Source organism: Rhinopithecus roxellana, chromosome 11 (assembly GCF_007565055.1).
Source record: "Rhinopithecus roxellana isolate Shanxi Qingling chromosome 11, ASM756505v1, whole genome shotgun sequence".
Lineage (NCBI taxonomy): Eukaryota > Metazoa > Chordata > Mammalia > Primates > Cercopithecidae > Rhinopithecus > Rhinopithecus roxellana.
The window spans coordinates 124,137,758-124,155,306 of NC_044559.1; the positions used below are offsets into that span (position 1 = coordinate 124,137,758).

General features: G+C 39.5%; 1 protein-coding gene across 34 annotated transcripts in view; it reads right to left on the minus strand.

The window, feature by feature from the left end:
* Nucleotides 1-1,531: 1,531 nt before the first annotated feature.
* Nucleotides 1,532-17,549, minus strand: part of CREM (cAMP responsive element modulator) — an 86,132-nt gene continuing 70,114 nt past the window's right edge. For 12 of the 34 annotated variants that reach the window (XM_010389392.2, XM_010389398.2, XM_010389394.2 and 9 more), the window contains 3 exons: nt 12,998-13,033; nt 7,444-7,600; nt 1,532-3,253 (listed from right to left, as the gene is read on the minus strand). In XM_010389392.2, coding sequence (XP_010387694.1) covers nt 3,109-3,253; nt 7,444-7,600; nt 12,998-13,033 — 338 coding nt within the window. In that variant the 3' untranslated portion in view covers nt 1,532-3,108. Of the gene's footprint in view, nt 3,254-7,443; nt 7,601-12,997; nt 13,034-17,310; nt 17,414-17,549 lie in introns of those variants that run through there. The other 22 variants (XM_010389406.2, XM_030940859.1, XM_010389397.2 and 19 more) reach the window with 5 other exon arrangements.

Below are 17,549 nucleotides of genomic sequence, written 5' to 3' on the forward strand. Positions count from 1 at the left end.
AGTCTTTGGGCTGGGAGGTGGAGGTTGCAGTGAGCCAATATCACACCATTGTACTCCAGCCTGGGCGACAGAGTGAGACTCAGTCTCAAGAAAACAACAACAACAAAAAAAAAAAACAAAAAAAAGTACCCTCCAAAAAGGGTGTTGTCTTTCCCATTTCTGATGCCTGGGACTGTGGCAGCAATATTAGGTCAGGGGAACCAGCAGGTAGAGGGAAAAAAATGAGGAGGGAGGGTCTGGTAGTGATGACATTGTTGTCACTAAATTAGCAAGCCTGGAATTTCTTACCACTGGACTTCTTGTTTTGCAAGGTAGTATATTTCCTTATTGTTTAAACCACTGGGTTTGGGAAGGGGGACTTCTGTTGCTGGTGGTCCCAAGAAATTGGATAGAGTCCCTTTCCTCTGAAATAATATAACCTCTTTTACAGACTAGAGTACACACATGCACGCGCACACATTCAGTCTGTCTTCCCCAATTTTCAAATGAAACTAACTCTTGGGTGAGAACTTGGCCTCCGTCATCCTCCAGACCCAAGCTCCTTGGAGCAGTGTGTGTGGTCTGTATTCCCCAAATACCCACCCCATGCCCCAGCACTGTCAATCACTTCAAGGCCCAGTTCAAAATCCACTTACCACATGAAGTCTCCTATTTAACCCCCAGCTGCATCTTTCTAGAATTCTAACATGTAGCATGTATCATCTCCAACTTTGTACATCTTGCCTGCTGATCCTCGTGTCCCCTCTGTGTGTCCATCCACCCCAGCCACACCGTTGATGTACAGCGACTGACTGGGCAGATCAGTGAGTGCAAGGCCCTACTGTCCTGCATCTGAAACCTGGAGTTTTCCTTTCCTTTTTCTTCCTTGTCTTCTTTCCTCATCTTCTCTGTAGAAGAGAAGACAAAAATTGAGATAAAAGAAATTCAGGCCGGGTGCAGTGGCTTACATCTGTAATCCCAGCACTTTGGGAGGCCAAGGCAGGTGGATCACTTGAGGCCAGGAGTTTGAGCCCAGCCTGGCCAACGTGGTGAAATCTCATCTCTACTAAAAATAGAAAAATTAGCTGGGTGTAGTGGCACATGCCTGTAATCTCAGCTACTTGGGAGGCTGAGGCAGGAGAATTGTTTGAATCCGGGAGGTGGAAGCTGTGGTGAGTTGAGATCACGCCACTGCACTCCAGCCTGGGCGACAAAGCAAGACTGTCTTAAAAAAAAAGAAAAGAAAATTCAGAGCTCCGACTCTGAAGGGAGAATACATATTTTTAAAGAAAGCCAACAATGACATGCCATACTTGCTGGGAGTGACAGATAAGGGAAAGAATTCCAATGGTACAGGAGAAGCAGCAGCTGGATGCTCCACAAACCAGCTCCCAATTTTCTATCTCCCACCACACTGACCAGATCTACTCTTGAAACTGCGGGGTGGGGCAGGGACATCCTTAAAGCAGAAGTCACAGTAGGAAACACAGCAGAATCCAGCACGCAGCAGACAATCAAGAAATGTCAGGGAATGAGAGGGGACACAGCATCCTGTGGTGAGGGCTTTGGGCTTGTTTCCTGAAGCTTTTTATTATTAAAACAAGATGAAACGTAGATCACACCACGGCTTTGATTGTAATGAACCTCAGCTGAGTGTGCTGACAGCAGGATATCTGATCTAATGTGGACTTTGAGGCTTTTTGAAATGAAAAAATCTTGGGATGCTTTTGTTTTTAAAATTTCTGCGGTTGTTCGCTAAATGGCAAAATAGGGGGCCACCAGTCAGACAGCTCCAGACCACCTACAGATAGTCTCAGGCCATCACGAAGGCCGCTAACGGCCATTTTTTTCTTTTGGGTGCACAACCTGCGGCCATCCCCACCATGAGATGGTAGAAAGGGTGCGTGCAAGGATCAGCACCCAGTGTAGAAACTGACTTGTACCCGGACGGTATGCAATGCGATTCCAACAGGCTCATTCCAGATAGAAAAAATATGTCATCACTTTCATTAGTTAATATTAAACCGACACTAAGAACTTCTGCAAGATCTTTTATGTTACACAATACAGTTAAAAACTGTAGTAAATGTTCAGATACTTAAATGAGCACCAAACACTACAAAGTGCAACCAACATGGTTCTATTAAAAACTCCCTTTGACTATGGCATTCAAGGACAGCAATACAATCTTTTTTTTTCTTTTTTTTCTTTTTTTTTTTTAACAAAGCAACTAATATAAAAATCTGCAAATGCCATATATTCATATCTAGGCTATTCTCATATAGGCATGTCATTAGATAGACTTTCTTTCTATTCTTTCCTGAGGTATTTTTTTTGTGGTTTACTTTAATTGTACTGCTGGATGCATTATTTTTGATCATCCTTTCCTAAAATGATTTAAAGACCTGCAAATAATTTTATTGCATAGGACACTACTGATGACACAGAGAATGGGAGCTGCAAGTATGTGGCATTGGAACAAGCCTTACAAATATTGCATTTTAAGAATCTGTTACATACATTTTTTAGTTTGTCTCTTTTAAAAAATTTGAAGTTATAGCTATGACTTAACTATGTACAGTGAGGCATTTTAGGAATGTTAAGAGATTAAAGAAGATGAATGATACAAAGAAAAGAAGCCACCATTCTTGCCAGCTATATACTGTATTCCTTCAAAAGCAACTATACATGCTGTCTTCAGTTCATAGTTAAATATTTCTACTAATCTGTTTTGGGAGAACAAATGTCTTTCAAGGTTTCAAGTTCCTCTATAAGCTTCTTGTTCTGGACTTCCAGCACTGCAACTCGGCTCTCCAGACATTTTACATATTCTTTCTTTCGACGTCGACATTCTTTGGCAGCTTCCCTGAAAAAAGCAGAAGCAAAGGGCAAACAAAGCATTTTTTGCATGCTATTGACAAACAGGTCAAAGTAAGCTCGGTAAGTGTGATCACAGCTGCATTCCACATCCTGGAACAACATTCCCAATTCAATTTCAAACACTAATCCGAACTGGATTCTTAAGGGTCACACGTGTCCTTTCCACAAGTCCACATGGCAATAAGTAGGACTGCTGCATCTCCTGCCTTGATTAGAGTTCACAGTAAACAAGGTCCAAGTCAAAGACAGTTACTCTACTTTATGGCAATAAAGATCTTTGAGGGCCTTGAGTTCCTCAATGAGAGTCTTGTTTTGGTTTTCAAGCACAGCCACACGATTTTCAAGACATTTGACATATTCTTTCTTCTTCCTGCGACACTCCCGGGCAGCTTCCCTGGAACCAACACAAGGCAAATGACTACAGGAACAGCCTTCCAACACAATCCACAGTGGGTCAGTGCACTTCTGCCCCCCGAACTCAACAGCCAATCGATCCTAGGTAAGGACTGTACAAAGCCACATAACAAACATAACCAAGTACATGCTTTTTGTAAGGTAACCATCAGACAACAGGAATGACTTGAGAACACAGTTTGCCCAGCATTCATCACAAATGGTGTTTTCTTAGGGCACACATTCCACTGGTAACAATGACCAGAACTGTTTTCAGTAAACTACAATAGGACCACATTCCCAAGTGGAATTTCTACAAAAACATTTATAGATCCTTTCAATTCTCTTAATTTTTTTGTCTCTCAAAAGGCACATACTCCAACATAATGAGTTAATTTTATGTGATCAAAAATGATTATAAGAATTAATCTTCAAAAACCTTAAATATCAACACCGGAAATTTTTAGTCTTCAAAACTAAATCTCAGGAAAACAAGATCAATTGTGACTGCAAGACACAGTTTATTAGCTAGAAAACACAACATGGATAAATCATAACAATAAACAAAAGATGTGCATTTTTATAAACCGAAATGAAATGGACAGTGCTTCTGAAAATTAGAGGGGGGCTACAAAGTACAACACTCAATAACTCAGACAATTTAAACCCACAAATGTGAGACCACCACAATTAAAATTATAAAAAAGAAGCTACTGAGTAACTCCGGGCATATTTCAAGACTGTTTCCTAATTACATGCATTTAATATCCAATATGTTGAATTTTAAAGCACTAATAAGCCCAAAATGAAGGAACAGACCAGTAGCCAAAGCAACAACACAAACAGATGAGTTGAGTTAGTCATTTTCATATATAACCCCACCAAAACAATAAGTAGAGCCAACATTTTCTCTTTTTCTTTTTTTCAGGGTGGGAGGGATGGCAACCACTTCCCTTAACTCCTCTGTAGAAGATACCCTTGGATTGGCCTCATTTTGGAGGATTCAATTCCAGAATAACTGCTTTTGAGGTAGATCACCCTTCATGTCAAAAAAGCCTATACTGAAACATATATTATCATTCAAATAGGTTAACAAAAGCAGTGTTGAATGTCTAAACGCCAGTTTCCATAATGCCAATTAGCATCCTGAACCACAGGTGATGTATACGTGATTTTTTTTTTTTTTTTTTTTTAAGATAGCTGACTCTCACTGACTGGATATCTGTGTTTTCACTGTGGAAGCAAGAGTCAGCAAAGAACCTTCAATCCAAACGAACTGCAGGAAAAGATCAACCCCTGCTTCCTAGCCAGGAACAATGAACTCACCCTGTGAACGAACAAAGTTCTCAGACTTCTCAGCTGGTTAACAAAAAAAATTTAAAATGTAAAATTGAATTGAACGTTATAGTGACTAATTTAATCTAAATGATGCAATTGGAAAAGTTAAGAATAAATCCAAACACACATTTGCCACTTTGGGAACATAATTCAACTCTTTTCCACAAAGGAACTGAAATTCATTTATGAATACCAAGGTTTTCATGAGTAAATTATATTAAATTCTAGACCTAGAAGGAAGATAGTCATTTTACAAAACAGGCTTACCATTAAATGAAAAATTTAAAGACCTAATAGTAGTGTTGTGGGTCTTTAAACATTTTATTTACCAAGCTATTATAAATATTCATACTTCATATTTTACATTTGAGTGTGCATGTGTGTGTGTGCACGCACAGACACACATATTACTAGAGTCAAAATGTTCCAGGCACAAAGCTTTCCCTGATCATATCAGTAGATGGTACATTCCTAAGTACTCCTCAGCCATGGAAAACACCTGTTTCTTCTATTAATAGTGAGCTCAGTTTTCAGGCTTGCATGTATCTGAGCATATTCTCAGCATGGAGACGAAATGCAAGGCAAGAAAGAAACTCTGACAAGGCTGGAGAGAAATAAAAACTGTTGCTGGATTGGCAGAAATGCGATATAATGAAATATCGAATATAGATACCAACCAAAGAATAAAAAGAGAATATGTAAGAGATCTATCTGTGAACGACTAAAGCCTATACACTTTCCCAGGAAGTGAAATCTGCAGGTTATCATGGGGTATTTTCGGGGTGCCCGATGCTGGGATAGAGGACAGGCTCTGGAATAAAGACTGCCTGGTTGCCCTGGTTCTGCCCAGTTTGGGCCATGTGATCTTAACCAACTTATTCTTTAACATCTCTGAACTTCTGGTCCTCATCCGTAAACTGGGCATAATAATCACCTACTCTCATGTAAGCATTAAAGACACAGTAGAATAAAGCACTTAAAACCTGCTAAACAGATAATGAGCAACCTAACAGCCAGGTATCATCTGCTTTTCTCTTGTCTTGCTCTGAAACTGAGATTTAGAAAGCGAAAATAAACCTTTCTCAGAATCCCATACAGCCAGGGACTAAAGACCTATTTCTAGCCAATGAAATGTAGGTGAAAATTGCTGGGAGGGTCTTCCAGGAAACGTCTGCAGTTGAGCCAGACCTCAGCTAGCCCCAGTTTTTGGCTCTAGCTCTTCCTTCTTCCTGTCTGAGGCAATGGCTAGAGGTTCAGCAGCCACGCTGTGATCACGAGAATGAATGATACATGCTGAAGATGACACAGCCGGGAGAGGGAGCCTGGACCCTTGATAACACTGCTGAGCCTCTGTCCTGGCTGCACACAATGAGGACATTATTTGACACTTAGGACTAAGGTGACAAGACTACTGGGAAACTCTAAGACAATTCTGTTCCTTTTGAAAATCAGATTAATTTGCACCATTATCCATAATAAAAACTAAACCAAGAAATAATATACAAGTTAAATAAAATTTTATGTTTTAATTTTTAAAAAGTTTTAGAAAATAGCATTTTATAATATGTCGCTTAAAAAATAAAATTACAGTTATGGAGCAAGAAAAAGAGAGAGAAAATGACAGCTGACTAGAAGTACATAGACTATAATAGGAGGTATCCTAAGTGATTAAAGCCGTGGATGATTTTAATTCTTTTTGTTATTTTGTATTTGCACTTGACTAGAATTTATCATATTAAATATGTATTTCAGTGTAATAGAAGAAAAAAGTTACAAAATAGACAAAAAGAAACTATATGTATAAAATGTCAAAAAGAAATGCTTCACTTACACTTCAATTTATTTTGCTCAGAGAAGCTAAAAAATTCGACTTATCACCTACTTCACAAAGCAAATACTAAATACAAAATAGCTCTTTGTTTCTCATGAAGTCCTTTAATCATTATTTTAAAAAATTACTGTATCTTTTGAACACTACCCTTACAAGATAGGGATGTAATTCCTGCTGATGGAATAGTTAATGGCCAGGAATTCTGACTAGAAGACAAACTAATAACACACACAGAGCACAAACCTACATGAAATGCCACATGGCATGTAACTTGGGAGAAACAGCTTATGAAAACTGTAATCTTTTTCTTTTTAAGACTGAGTCTCACTCTGTCACCCAGGCTGCTGTCCAGTGGCCCGATCTTGGCTCACTGCAAGCTCTGCCTTCCGGGTTCAAGTGATTCTCCTGCCTCAGCCTCCCAAGTAGCTGGGATTACAGGCGTACACTACCACACCCAGCTAATTTTTGTATTTTTAGTAGACACGGGGTTTCACCATGTTGACCAGGATGGTCTCAATCTCTTGACCTTGTGATCTGCCCGCATCAGCCTCCCAAAGTGCTGGGATTACAGGCGTGAGCCACTACGCCTGGCTGAAAACTGGAATTTATTTTTATTATTTATTAATATATTATTATTATTATTATTATTTATTTAATTTTTTTTTTTTTTTTTTTTTGAGATGGAGTCTCGCTCTGTTGCCCAGGCTGGAGTGCAGTGGCGCGATCTTGGCTCACTGCAAGCTCCACCTCCCAGGTTCAAGCCATTCTCCTGCCTCAGCCTCCCGAGTAGCTGGCTAGGACCACAGGCGCCTGCCACCACGCCCAGCTAATTTTTTTGTATTTTTTAGTAGAGACGGGGTTTCACTGTGTTAGCCAGGATGGTCTCTATCTCCTGACCTCGTGATCCGCCTGCCTCAGCCTCCCAAAGTGCTGGGATTACAGGCGTGAGCCACCGCACCCAGCGAAAACTGTAATTTTTAAAAGTGTTCTAGAAGTTACTGATTCCTTGTGAAACATCTCACCTGTTTTTCATTAGCCTCAGCTCTCGTTTGCGTGTTGCTTCTTCTGCCAGCTGCTGGGGACTGTGCAAACTTCCAGGTGATGCAGCCATCACCACTCCCTGTGGCAAAGCAGCAGTAGGAGCTCGGATCTGGTAAGTTGGCATGTCACCAGTGGCAGCTGCAGTAAAACAAAATATTTCGAGCTTATATAAAGAATTCATAATTTGGCATTTTACATAAAACTGACCTGGAAACGGTATGCTTTTGACATCTCATAAGAGGTGATCTTGTAATGTTTAAGATAATTATTCTGAGATTTATAGCAATCTCAAGTATTAAAGATCTTCTTCAGCACTTAGAACAATGATATTCAGCACGCTCTAAACATTTAAGGAGAAAAGTGTCCTAACGCATTTTAGACAGGTTTTTATCAAATGCAAAAGCTCACAGGTGCTCATTTAGCTTAAAATCAGTGGTGTGCTAATAAATATTTAATAAACAGTCCTCAGGGGAAAACAATGAAAAAGCCCTGATGTGTAGTGTTCCGATAATTCTCATGGTGTAAATACTTCCACCATGGCCAATTTCAAGCTGCCAAGGTGACTTTGCTGATCATAGAATTGGAAAGACACACACGTAGTAAGCATACAGCATACAGACAAAACAGATGCCAATACCCACAGAGCACAGAGAAAATACTTAGAAATTATGAGTTTTGAGTACTGTTTTTAATGTGTACATAAATTGTGTATGTGTGTGTATACACACATTTAATTTTTAATAATGGCTGTTTTACAATCAGCTCACAAAGGTACTGAAATTTTCTTGTTTTTTTTTTGAGACGGAGTCTCGCTCTGTCGCCCAGGCTGGAGTGCAGTGGCACAATCTCAGCTCACTGCAAGCTCCACCTCCAAGGTTCACGCCATTCTCCTGCCTCAGCCTCCCGATTAGCTAGGACTACAGGCGCCCACCACCATGCCCGGCTAATTTTTTGTATTTTTAGTAGAGACGGGGTTTCACCGTGTTGGCCAGGATGGTCTCAATCTCCTGACCTCGTGATCCTCCCACCTCGGCCTCCCAAAGTGTTGAGATTACAGGCGTGAGCCACCGCGCCCGGCTTTTTTTTTTAGACAGAGTCTCACTCAGTGGCTCCAGGCTGGAGTGCAATGGTGTAATCTTGGCTCACTGTAACCTCCGCCTCCCCTGTACAAGTGATTCTTGTATCTCAGCCTCCCAAGTAGCTGGGATTACAGGTGTGCACCGCCATGCCTGGCTAATTTTGTATTTTTAGTAGAGATCGTGTTTTGCCATGTTGGCCAGGCTGGCCTTGAACTCGTGATCTAAAGTGATCCACCTGCCTCAGCCTTGCAAAGTGTTGGGATTACAGGCGTGAGCCACCATGCCTGGCCTGAAAATTTAACAATAGGCTCTAACAAGCCAGCAGGAGCTGACTATAGCACACCACTGCAAACATTTCCATGAAGCAGAATATCCCCATCCTGTGAATATTTCAGTTTAGAGATTTTCCTACACTCCGTATCATGCCTGAAACAGTCACTGAATGTCTTTAAATGCAATTCTCATTACTAGAAAATGACTGAAGCACTGGAAGGAACTGAGCTCACTGCAGTTTCATTAAAAAAACAAAAAACAACAACGAAAACCCAGCAAAGCTCTGCTTGAACCTAGTTTCTCTGGGGAAAGATAATTTTTGTCTTTCTTAGGTTTCCTAGGAAAAATAATACATTTGTAAATATTCATTTAAAAGTATTGTCTAAGCATAGTATAACCATACAGTTAAAAGACAGGGTTTAATATTTACTTAGTATTCAGATGAAATACTAAAAGTAAGTTCTCAAAGTTTCCTAATTTATATTCAAAGTTTGTCTACTGCAAGAAACATAGCTTCCTAGAAAAGACAGATGGATTCGAGTGATAAAACGTTTCTACCACCAACGCTTCAACATTGAAACGTATGGTCCACAGTTAGTTTGTCACTCTGATGAGACATTACAAAATATATGCTCTCTCAAAGCTAAGCGGAAGAAAAAAGATTTCTTAAAAAGTTATCAAATTCTATTAACAATTGTCTGAACTAAATTACAATCAAAAGAGGAAAATATATCATTTCTATATTTCATGGAAATGTTTTATACCCATTGAATAAGAAGTGAAATGTTACCCATGGGAGACAAATACTTTGTCAGCTAAAAAGGATGTTATCACTGAAACTTTGTTTAAAACAGTTAAACAAAGATGAACTGATTGATGTGCTTCTCTTTGGGTAGATGCCAGATTTTTGCCTTCTAGGGCTTGAGAATTAGGTGAAAGAACACAGCAGTTACAAACGTGGCTTTCAAGGAAGCTTAAAGATTTTCATAGAATTAATAAAAACAGCATTTACAATGTTGTACTGCCTTTTCCTTCTACGTGTAATTTTAAAACATTGATGATAGGTAATAATTCTTTTTTTTTTTTTTTGAGACGTAGTTCTGCTGACTCCAGGCTGGAGTTTTGCTGGCTCCAAGCTGGAGCGCAGTGGTGCGATCTTGGCTCACTGCAACCTCCTACTCCCTGGTTCAAGTGATTATCCTGCCTCAGCCTCCGGAGTAGCTGGGATTACGGGCACGCGCCATCATGCCCAGCTAATTTTTGTATTTTTAGTGGAGACAGGGTTTCACCAGGTTGGCCAGGATGGTCTCCATCTCCTGACCTCGTGATCCGCCTGCCTCGGCCTCCCAAAGTGCTGGAATTACAGGCGTGAGCCACCACGCCCGGCCTAATTGTGATTAATGATCACCAGCATATGAATAAACTTGAGAAAAGTCCTAAATTTGTTTTTGTGACTATTCAAAATAATGCATACACAGACAACTCAATGAGTCGTACAAAACTGTATAGCTCTGAGATAGTTAAGAAAGTCACGTTAAGCCAGTTATAAACTAACAACAGATTGTTTAAAATATCTTCATTGTATTGTCAGAGGAGATAGAGTGGAGCAGAGAATAACATAGTTCTCCTCTTTTCTCTCTTCACCCACATCCAGGGAAGAAGGTTACGGGGTAATAAAGGCTAAAACAATGGAACAGCTGGTGGCCACCTAGGCCTTCTAAAATTGGAACAATAGCCAGTGACGAATGAGAAGTTTACATGACACCAGGTTGACACGTGCAGGCAGCATGGATACGGACCTCCGTCTAGGATCGTTCTTTCCAAACACTGCTCACACAGACGTGCAGTAAAATAGGTAGAGAGGGGCTCATTACACTCTAGTTCTGTAGACGTTTGCTGTTTTCTTGTAATATGAAGTTAGAGCAGGATGGTTCCATGATATACAAAAGCTAGTTTAAAAAAAAAACAAAAAACTTTTTTTTTTTTTGAGACGGAATCTTGCTCTGCTGCCCAGGGTAGAGTGCAGTGGCACAATCTTGGCTCACTGCAACCTCTGCCTCACAGGTTCAAGCGAAATCTCCTGCCTCAGCCTTCAGAGTAGGTGGGATTACAGATGCCTGCCACCACACCCGGCTAATTTTTGTATTTTTCAGGGTGGTCTCGAAATCCTGACCTCATGATCTACCCACCTCGGCCTCCCAAAGTGCCGGGATCAGAGGCGTGAGCCATTACGCTCGGCCACAAAAAACTTTTTTTTTTTTTTTTTTAAAAAAAGGGTGGGTGGGAATAGTCACAGGTGAAAAATGCAGTTCAAGGGCAGACATGATGGCTTATACCTATAATCCCAGCATTTTGGAAGGCCAAGGTGGGAGGTTCACTTGAGTCCAGGAGTTCAAGACCAGCCTGGGCAACATGGAGAAACCCAATCTCTACAAGAAATACAAAAATTAACCAGGTGTGGTGGCATGTGTCTGTGGTTCCAGGGCCTCAGGTGGGAAGATCATGTGAGCCCAGGAGGTTGAGGCCGCAGTAAGCCATGACTATGCTACTTCACTCCAGCCTGGGCGACAGAGTAAGACCCTGTCTCAGGAAAAAAAAAGAAAAGGAAACAAGAAAAGAAAAAAGGAAGTTCATTAATTGGCCTTGTATTTATCAGAAATGATTCTCAACAACTCTTGCCTGTTTCCAGAAGCAACAACCACCCTCAAGGGACCAAATTTGGCACCATGAAAGACAATGGCAATTCCAAACTAAGAATTCTTAAAAACATTTTGAGCGATAGCTCAGAAAAAAATGCCACTTTAAAATAACTTGGAAGGGGATGATATATTCAGATGTATTAGTTCTGAGATGTTAGGTGACTGGGTTTTATTATAATTTTTCAGAGGTATCATATATTCCTTTTACTTCCCTCAATAAAATAAAAATGACAGTGCATTAGTTCAAGCCAGAAACAGGAATTAGTATAAATTAGTAGGAATTTGCATAAATTTCTATAATATCCCAACGGATCTATATGGTGGTATACTTCTAATGGTCAATGGACAAATTCCATATACTCAAATATAATCTTATTAGTAAAGTACATTTTAACAGATATGGGCAAAGACAGCTGTGCACAGTGGCTCATGCCTGTAATCCCAGCTCCTTCAGAGGCTGAGGCATGACGATCACTTGAGCCCAGGAGTTCAAGTCCAGCCTGGGCAACATAGCAAGACCCTGTCTCTTAAAAAAATAAAGATACAAAGATAATCTCTTGTTTTGAAAAAATCTAAATGTCACAAGTTGTAATTTTAAAACAAGTTATAAAAAATATTTATCTTAGTTAGCTTCAAATTTCCAATATTATGAACTCAGTGTAAATTTAAAGCAGATAAGATACCAACGATCACAGTTCAAAGACCATCCTGCGTTCTCTGATGACACACTGCTATTCCTGTACTCTTATAAAGGCCACTTCCTGTCCCATTTAGCTACTGAAAGTGTCCGAATTACTTTTTATTCTAGAATTTTCATATTCTGAAAATATATGGGTTATCAGTGGGGAATTAACAATCATGATTGAAGAAAGACTATAAAATATTTGTACACTAACTTTATTCTCAGGAAAGCAAAACTTTAAGACAAATCAGGGATAGTATTTTTTAACCCCAGAATCCCCTAGAATCTAGCACAGTACTTGGCATATAATGGGTGTTCCATGAGTTTATGTGTGCTGTATGAAGTAAAATTTGAACTTCCTGGGGTTTTGTACAAGCCTGCTGTCATTTGGAATGCTTAAAATAAGCAGTCTTTCTTATAAACTTACATTATTATAGCTAAACCTTTACTTCTAAGACATGGAAAGCCCTACAAGATGCGATGTGTCTCTTCAAAGTGGCCTTTCTTGATAAAAGGCATTATTTCTTAAATCTTCCTTAGATGCACTTTAGATAAGTTTAACATAACATTTTAAAAACAAAAGCGTTCTCATTATGATGTGTTTCCATCTAGCTCCTGACATGAAAGCATTTTTAAAATTTTTTTTTAGGTTCAGTATCAAATATTTCATGGGAAAAGAAAATTCCTAGAACTCTCAGTTTTGGTCATTAACTTCATACCTCTCTTTGCAAGCTTTAAACACGGTACAGCAGAAAAAGCATGGGGTTTGGAGTCTGGGTTCTAGTCCAGCTCTGCCACTTACCAGCCATGTGACTTGGGGCAAGTTCAGTTTCCTCATCTGTAAAATGGGGATACAGTATCTCATTTAGTACTCACAATAAACCCTATAATATATGTCAAAGTGTCTAGCACAGTGCCTGGTACATGGCAGGCACTCCACAAATGTTAGTTCCCTTCCTCTTCCCCTCCTTAAGTTCTGAAAGACAATGTTCCAAATTATGCTTACAATGTATATTAGTTAAAATGTATATAACATCCATAAACCCATTTCCCCCTGGAGTTTCCCTTCTAACAAACCCAAGGAATCAAAATTTATGGCTCTTATTCCTTATTTTGTTAAAAGAATATGCCTATTAAAAACTTATAAAATTATATATCATTATATTCCTTTAGAGAATATATTATTAAAGATAATATAAGATGTCCTTTTCAATGTATGCAATCATTTCTAATAGAACCTCGAATGGCCAAAGATATACTCTCATCAGACTGGGAAGAAGAAAACTGAAAAAAAACTCAAGTGAGAGTAGGGAACAAAGAAATAAATAAGAAACCCAGCCAAGTACCTATGTTGGTAAATTCCAAAGTGAAATGATTTCTCAACACTCCAAATGATGGTGATTTTATTCAATTGCTTATTTATTAAGGTATCTGTAGTACTGAGCACAAAGACTGAATAAAAAACATTTTTGTATAGAGAGTTCCTGCTTTCATATGCCATTTCACAGCATGGCACTAATCCTAAATACACCTTTAAGTAAGCAGCAGAGGTTAACTTAGATGTCACACTTCTAAGTCGGGGGCTTCTATCCCTAGCTCCGGTAAGCTGCTGACATCACCACCACTGCTGTGGTTCTCTTCCTCCCTACCACCACCTGCTCCTAATACCCAGATCCTACATTTCCATGCCTGATGTCCCACACTGCCAAAAACGTTCCCTTCTCCGTGAAAATTAAATCCTACATAAAAATGGCTATTTAAGCACTGATCATTTTCCAATTTGCTACAATCACTGTAACACATAGACCGCATAGATAACTTACCAAAATCTTTTCAGCTTTGAGGTGTAATTGAAAAAAGTTGTATATACTCCAAGTGTACAATGTGATGCTTTCACATATGCATACATTATGAAATTATTATCACAGTCCAGCTAAGTAAGTTATATATAAAGGACCTTTTAAAGTTGTTTAGTATGTGAAAATCTATGAGTCAGTCTATAGAAAAGATGGGAAATTATGAACACTGAAATTTAATGTTCCATATAATAGCAAATATATACTCTATTGTCCTCTGAGAGTAGTAATAATCTATAAAAAATTCAATTTTAGGCTGGGTGTGGTGGCTCATGCCTTTAATCCCAGCACTTTGGGAGGCTGAGGCAGGTGGATCGCTTGAGGTCAGGAGTTCAAGACCAGCCTGACCAAATGGTGAAACCCTGTCTCTACTAAAAATGCAAAATTAGCTGGGTGTGGTGGTGGGCGCTTGTAATCTCAGCTACTTGGGAGGCTGAGGCAGAAGAATCGCTTCAACCTGGGAGGTGGAGGTTGCAGTGAGCCAAGATTACGCCACTGTACTCCAGCCTGGGCAACAAGAGTGAAACTCTGTCTTAAAAAAAAAAAAAAAAGCCATTTTAATGACTTAAAATGATACTAACCTAACCTCATTTTATATGTTTTATAAGCAGTGTGTAGCAGCATGTACTCACATGACACTGCATTTGTGTGTCAATGTCAGGTGAGTTTTGAAGAGTCACATTAATATGCCATGAACAGAACCCGAGGATTCTGAAGACTCGAACAGGTTCACTACTTGCTAGCTTTGTGAAATTGGAAGTCATTTACCCAGTCTGACCGGGGTGTAGCTGGGCATGTATCAGTGAGAATGTCTGTAAACTGCCTTTTTTAGCATTTGAACATGGTTTCCTAGTGAGACCTACCTGATCCCTTAACCTGTATGACCAGATGTTTCTGTGTCACTCACAATCTGATAGTTTCTTTGACAGCACTTGCTACAGTTTGTATTCATGTTTATTTGTAACATTAAGTGATTTTTTTTATTTTAAAGTTTACATAAATGCAAAGTATAATTATTTTATTAGAATATAAATGAATAAATACATTTGCCTAATATATTCATACAGGCAAATAAAACAGAGCAAAGTGAAATAAATACTCCAAATTACAATTTATTATACATTTTTCAAAAGTAGTAGGAAAATAACATGAGTAATTTCCAATTTCACCCTGCAGATTTGGTTTACTGAATCTTAAGGTAGATAAATGCCTTGTTATTTCCACTTCCAAAGTGATTATAACTTGTTCAGCTACCAACTTCAAGAAGCTGTCACAACCTAAATGAAATTATTCTTTTTTGTTGTTGTTGAGATGGAGTCTCACTCTGTCACCCAGGCTGGAGTGCAATGGCACAATCTCAGCTCACTGCAACCTCCACCTTCCGGGTTCAAGCGATTCTTCCACCTCAGCCTCCCGAGTAGCTGGGATTACAGGCATGTGCCACCACACCTGGCTAATTTTTGTATTTTTATGGAGATGGGGTTTCATCATGTTGGCCAGGGTGGTCTTGAACTCCTGACCTCAGGTGATCTGCCCGCCTCGGCCTCCCAAAGTGCTGGGATTACAGGTGTGAGCCACCACGCTCGCCCTCCAATTATTCTTTTATGTAAATATTTCTAAGCAAAAATAATTGCTAATAGCCTCCTTTCGCAAAGATGATATATATCCTTATTCTCATGCATCAAATATTAACTAAGACACTAGTTTTCCAAATTTGTTGGAAAGTTTGTTTTTAACAATTCAGAAATCCAGCCAGAATGCAACGTGAGACTCAGAGTCTAAAAGATAGGAAATTATGCTAACAGAATCAGTTTATGAATAAAACAAAAGGCAGTTTCTAATAAAAATGTAACTTATGTCCCACAAAGTCAATAATATAATCCCATAAACTATAGTCAGTTATTTATTTATTTATTTTGAGATAGAGTCTTGCTCTGTCGCCCAGGCTAGAGTGCAGTGGCACGACCTCGGCTCACTGCAATCTCTGCCTCCTGGGTTCAAGCCATTCTCTTGTCTCAGCTTCCTGAGTAGCTGGGATAACAGGTGCGTGCCACACCTGGCTAATTTTTGTATTTTTAGTAGAGATGGGGTTTCACCATGTTGGCCAGGCTGGTCTCGAACTCCTGAGCTTGTGATTCGCCCGCCTCAGCCTCCCAAAGTGCTGGGTTGACAGGCATGAGCCACTGCGCCCAGTCATTTACTTTTTATATTTCACTTCATGATCCTGTAAGTAAATGCTGATATCTTTTCCAGGCCAGCCATTAGTGCTAGGAGCCTGATTTCGGTCTAGATTCGAGTTTTTCAGACTGTAAGCTGTAGACCATTAACGGGTCATAAAGTAAATGTCATGGGTCAAGAAAAGCACTTTAAAAAAAGGACAGAAAAGGAATTATGGGTACATCACATTTTGTTAAGGATAAGAATTATGTCTAAAACATGTTTTATATAAATGTAGGGTACACACACACATAGGTCCACTTTGTCGTGATATAATGTGGGTCATGGTTGAAAAGTTTGCAAGCCACTAATCTAGTTCAATCTACTTGGTCTGCCGATCCACAGGGTTACCCCAGAACTGAGAGCCCAGAAGTCTGGTTCCTAAAGCTACTCTACTACACCTTCAAAAAAGTCCCTTGGCCGGGCACAGTGGCTCAAGCCTGTAATCCCAGTACTTTGGGAGGCCGAGGCGGGTGGATCACGAGGTCAGGAGATCGAGACCATCCCAGTTAACACGGTGAAACCCGTCTCTACTAAAAATACAAAAAATTAGCTAGGCGTGGTGGCAGGCGCCTGTAGTCCCAGCTACTCGGAGGCTGAGGCGGGAGAATGGCATGAACCCAGGAGGCGGAGCTTGCAGTGAGCCGAGGTCGCGCCACTGCACTCCAGCCTGGGCGACAGAGTGAGACTCCGTCTCAAAAAAAAAAAAAAAAAAGTACACAGCGTTTTCACATCATTTTATTTATTTTTTGTTATGAGTCTTATGCTTAGACAAGTCAAAAGGGGAATAGGAATGAAAGACCTGGTAAAGAAAGATACAAACCAATAATTTTTAGAAAATAAATATATATACAAAAGTGCCTTCTGGTTCTAAGAATCATATGACATGCAGTGTTTGAGATGTTCATCTACATCTTAAAATAAATTCATCATTTGAGTTCTGCAGTCTATAGCATCTCTAGAACTTCACAAAACTTCTTTGAGAAAAAAAAAAAAAGCTCCTCAAGACAGTTTTAAAAACAAAAATACAGGTTTTACTTACTCAAGACAATCCAGTGTTCCTATCCAGAAAGAGGGCTGAGACCCATTAACTTCGAAGAGCTAAACTGTAGTGAAGTTGTTTAAAACCATCCACTCTTTCTTAATTCAACTGCAAATTCAGTATTGTATTACAAACAAGACCACTGAATAAACAACGCTGCAAGCACACAAAGGTTATTAGTAACTAAGTCTTTCGAAATCACTATCTGTTACTGAGAAAAGCAAACCTAGTGAAAAATA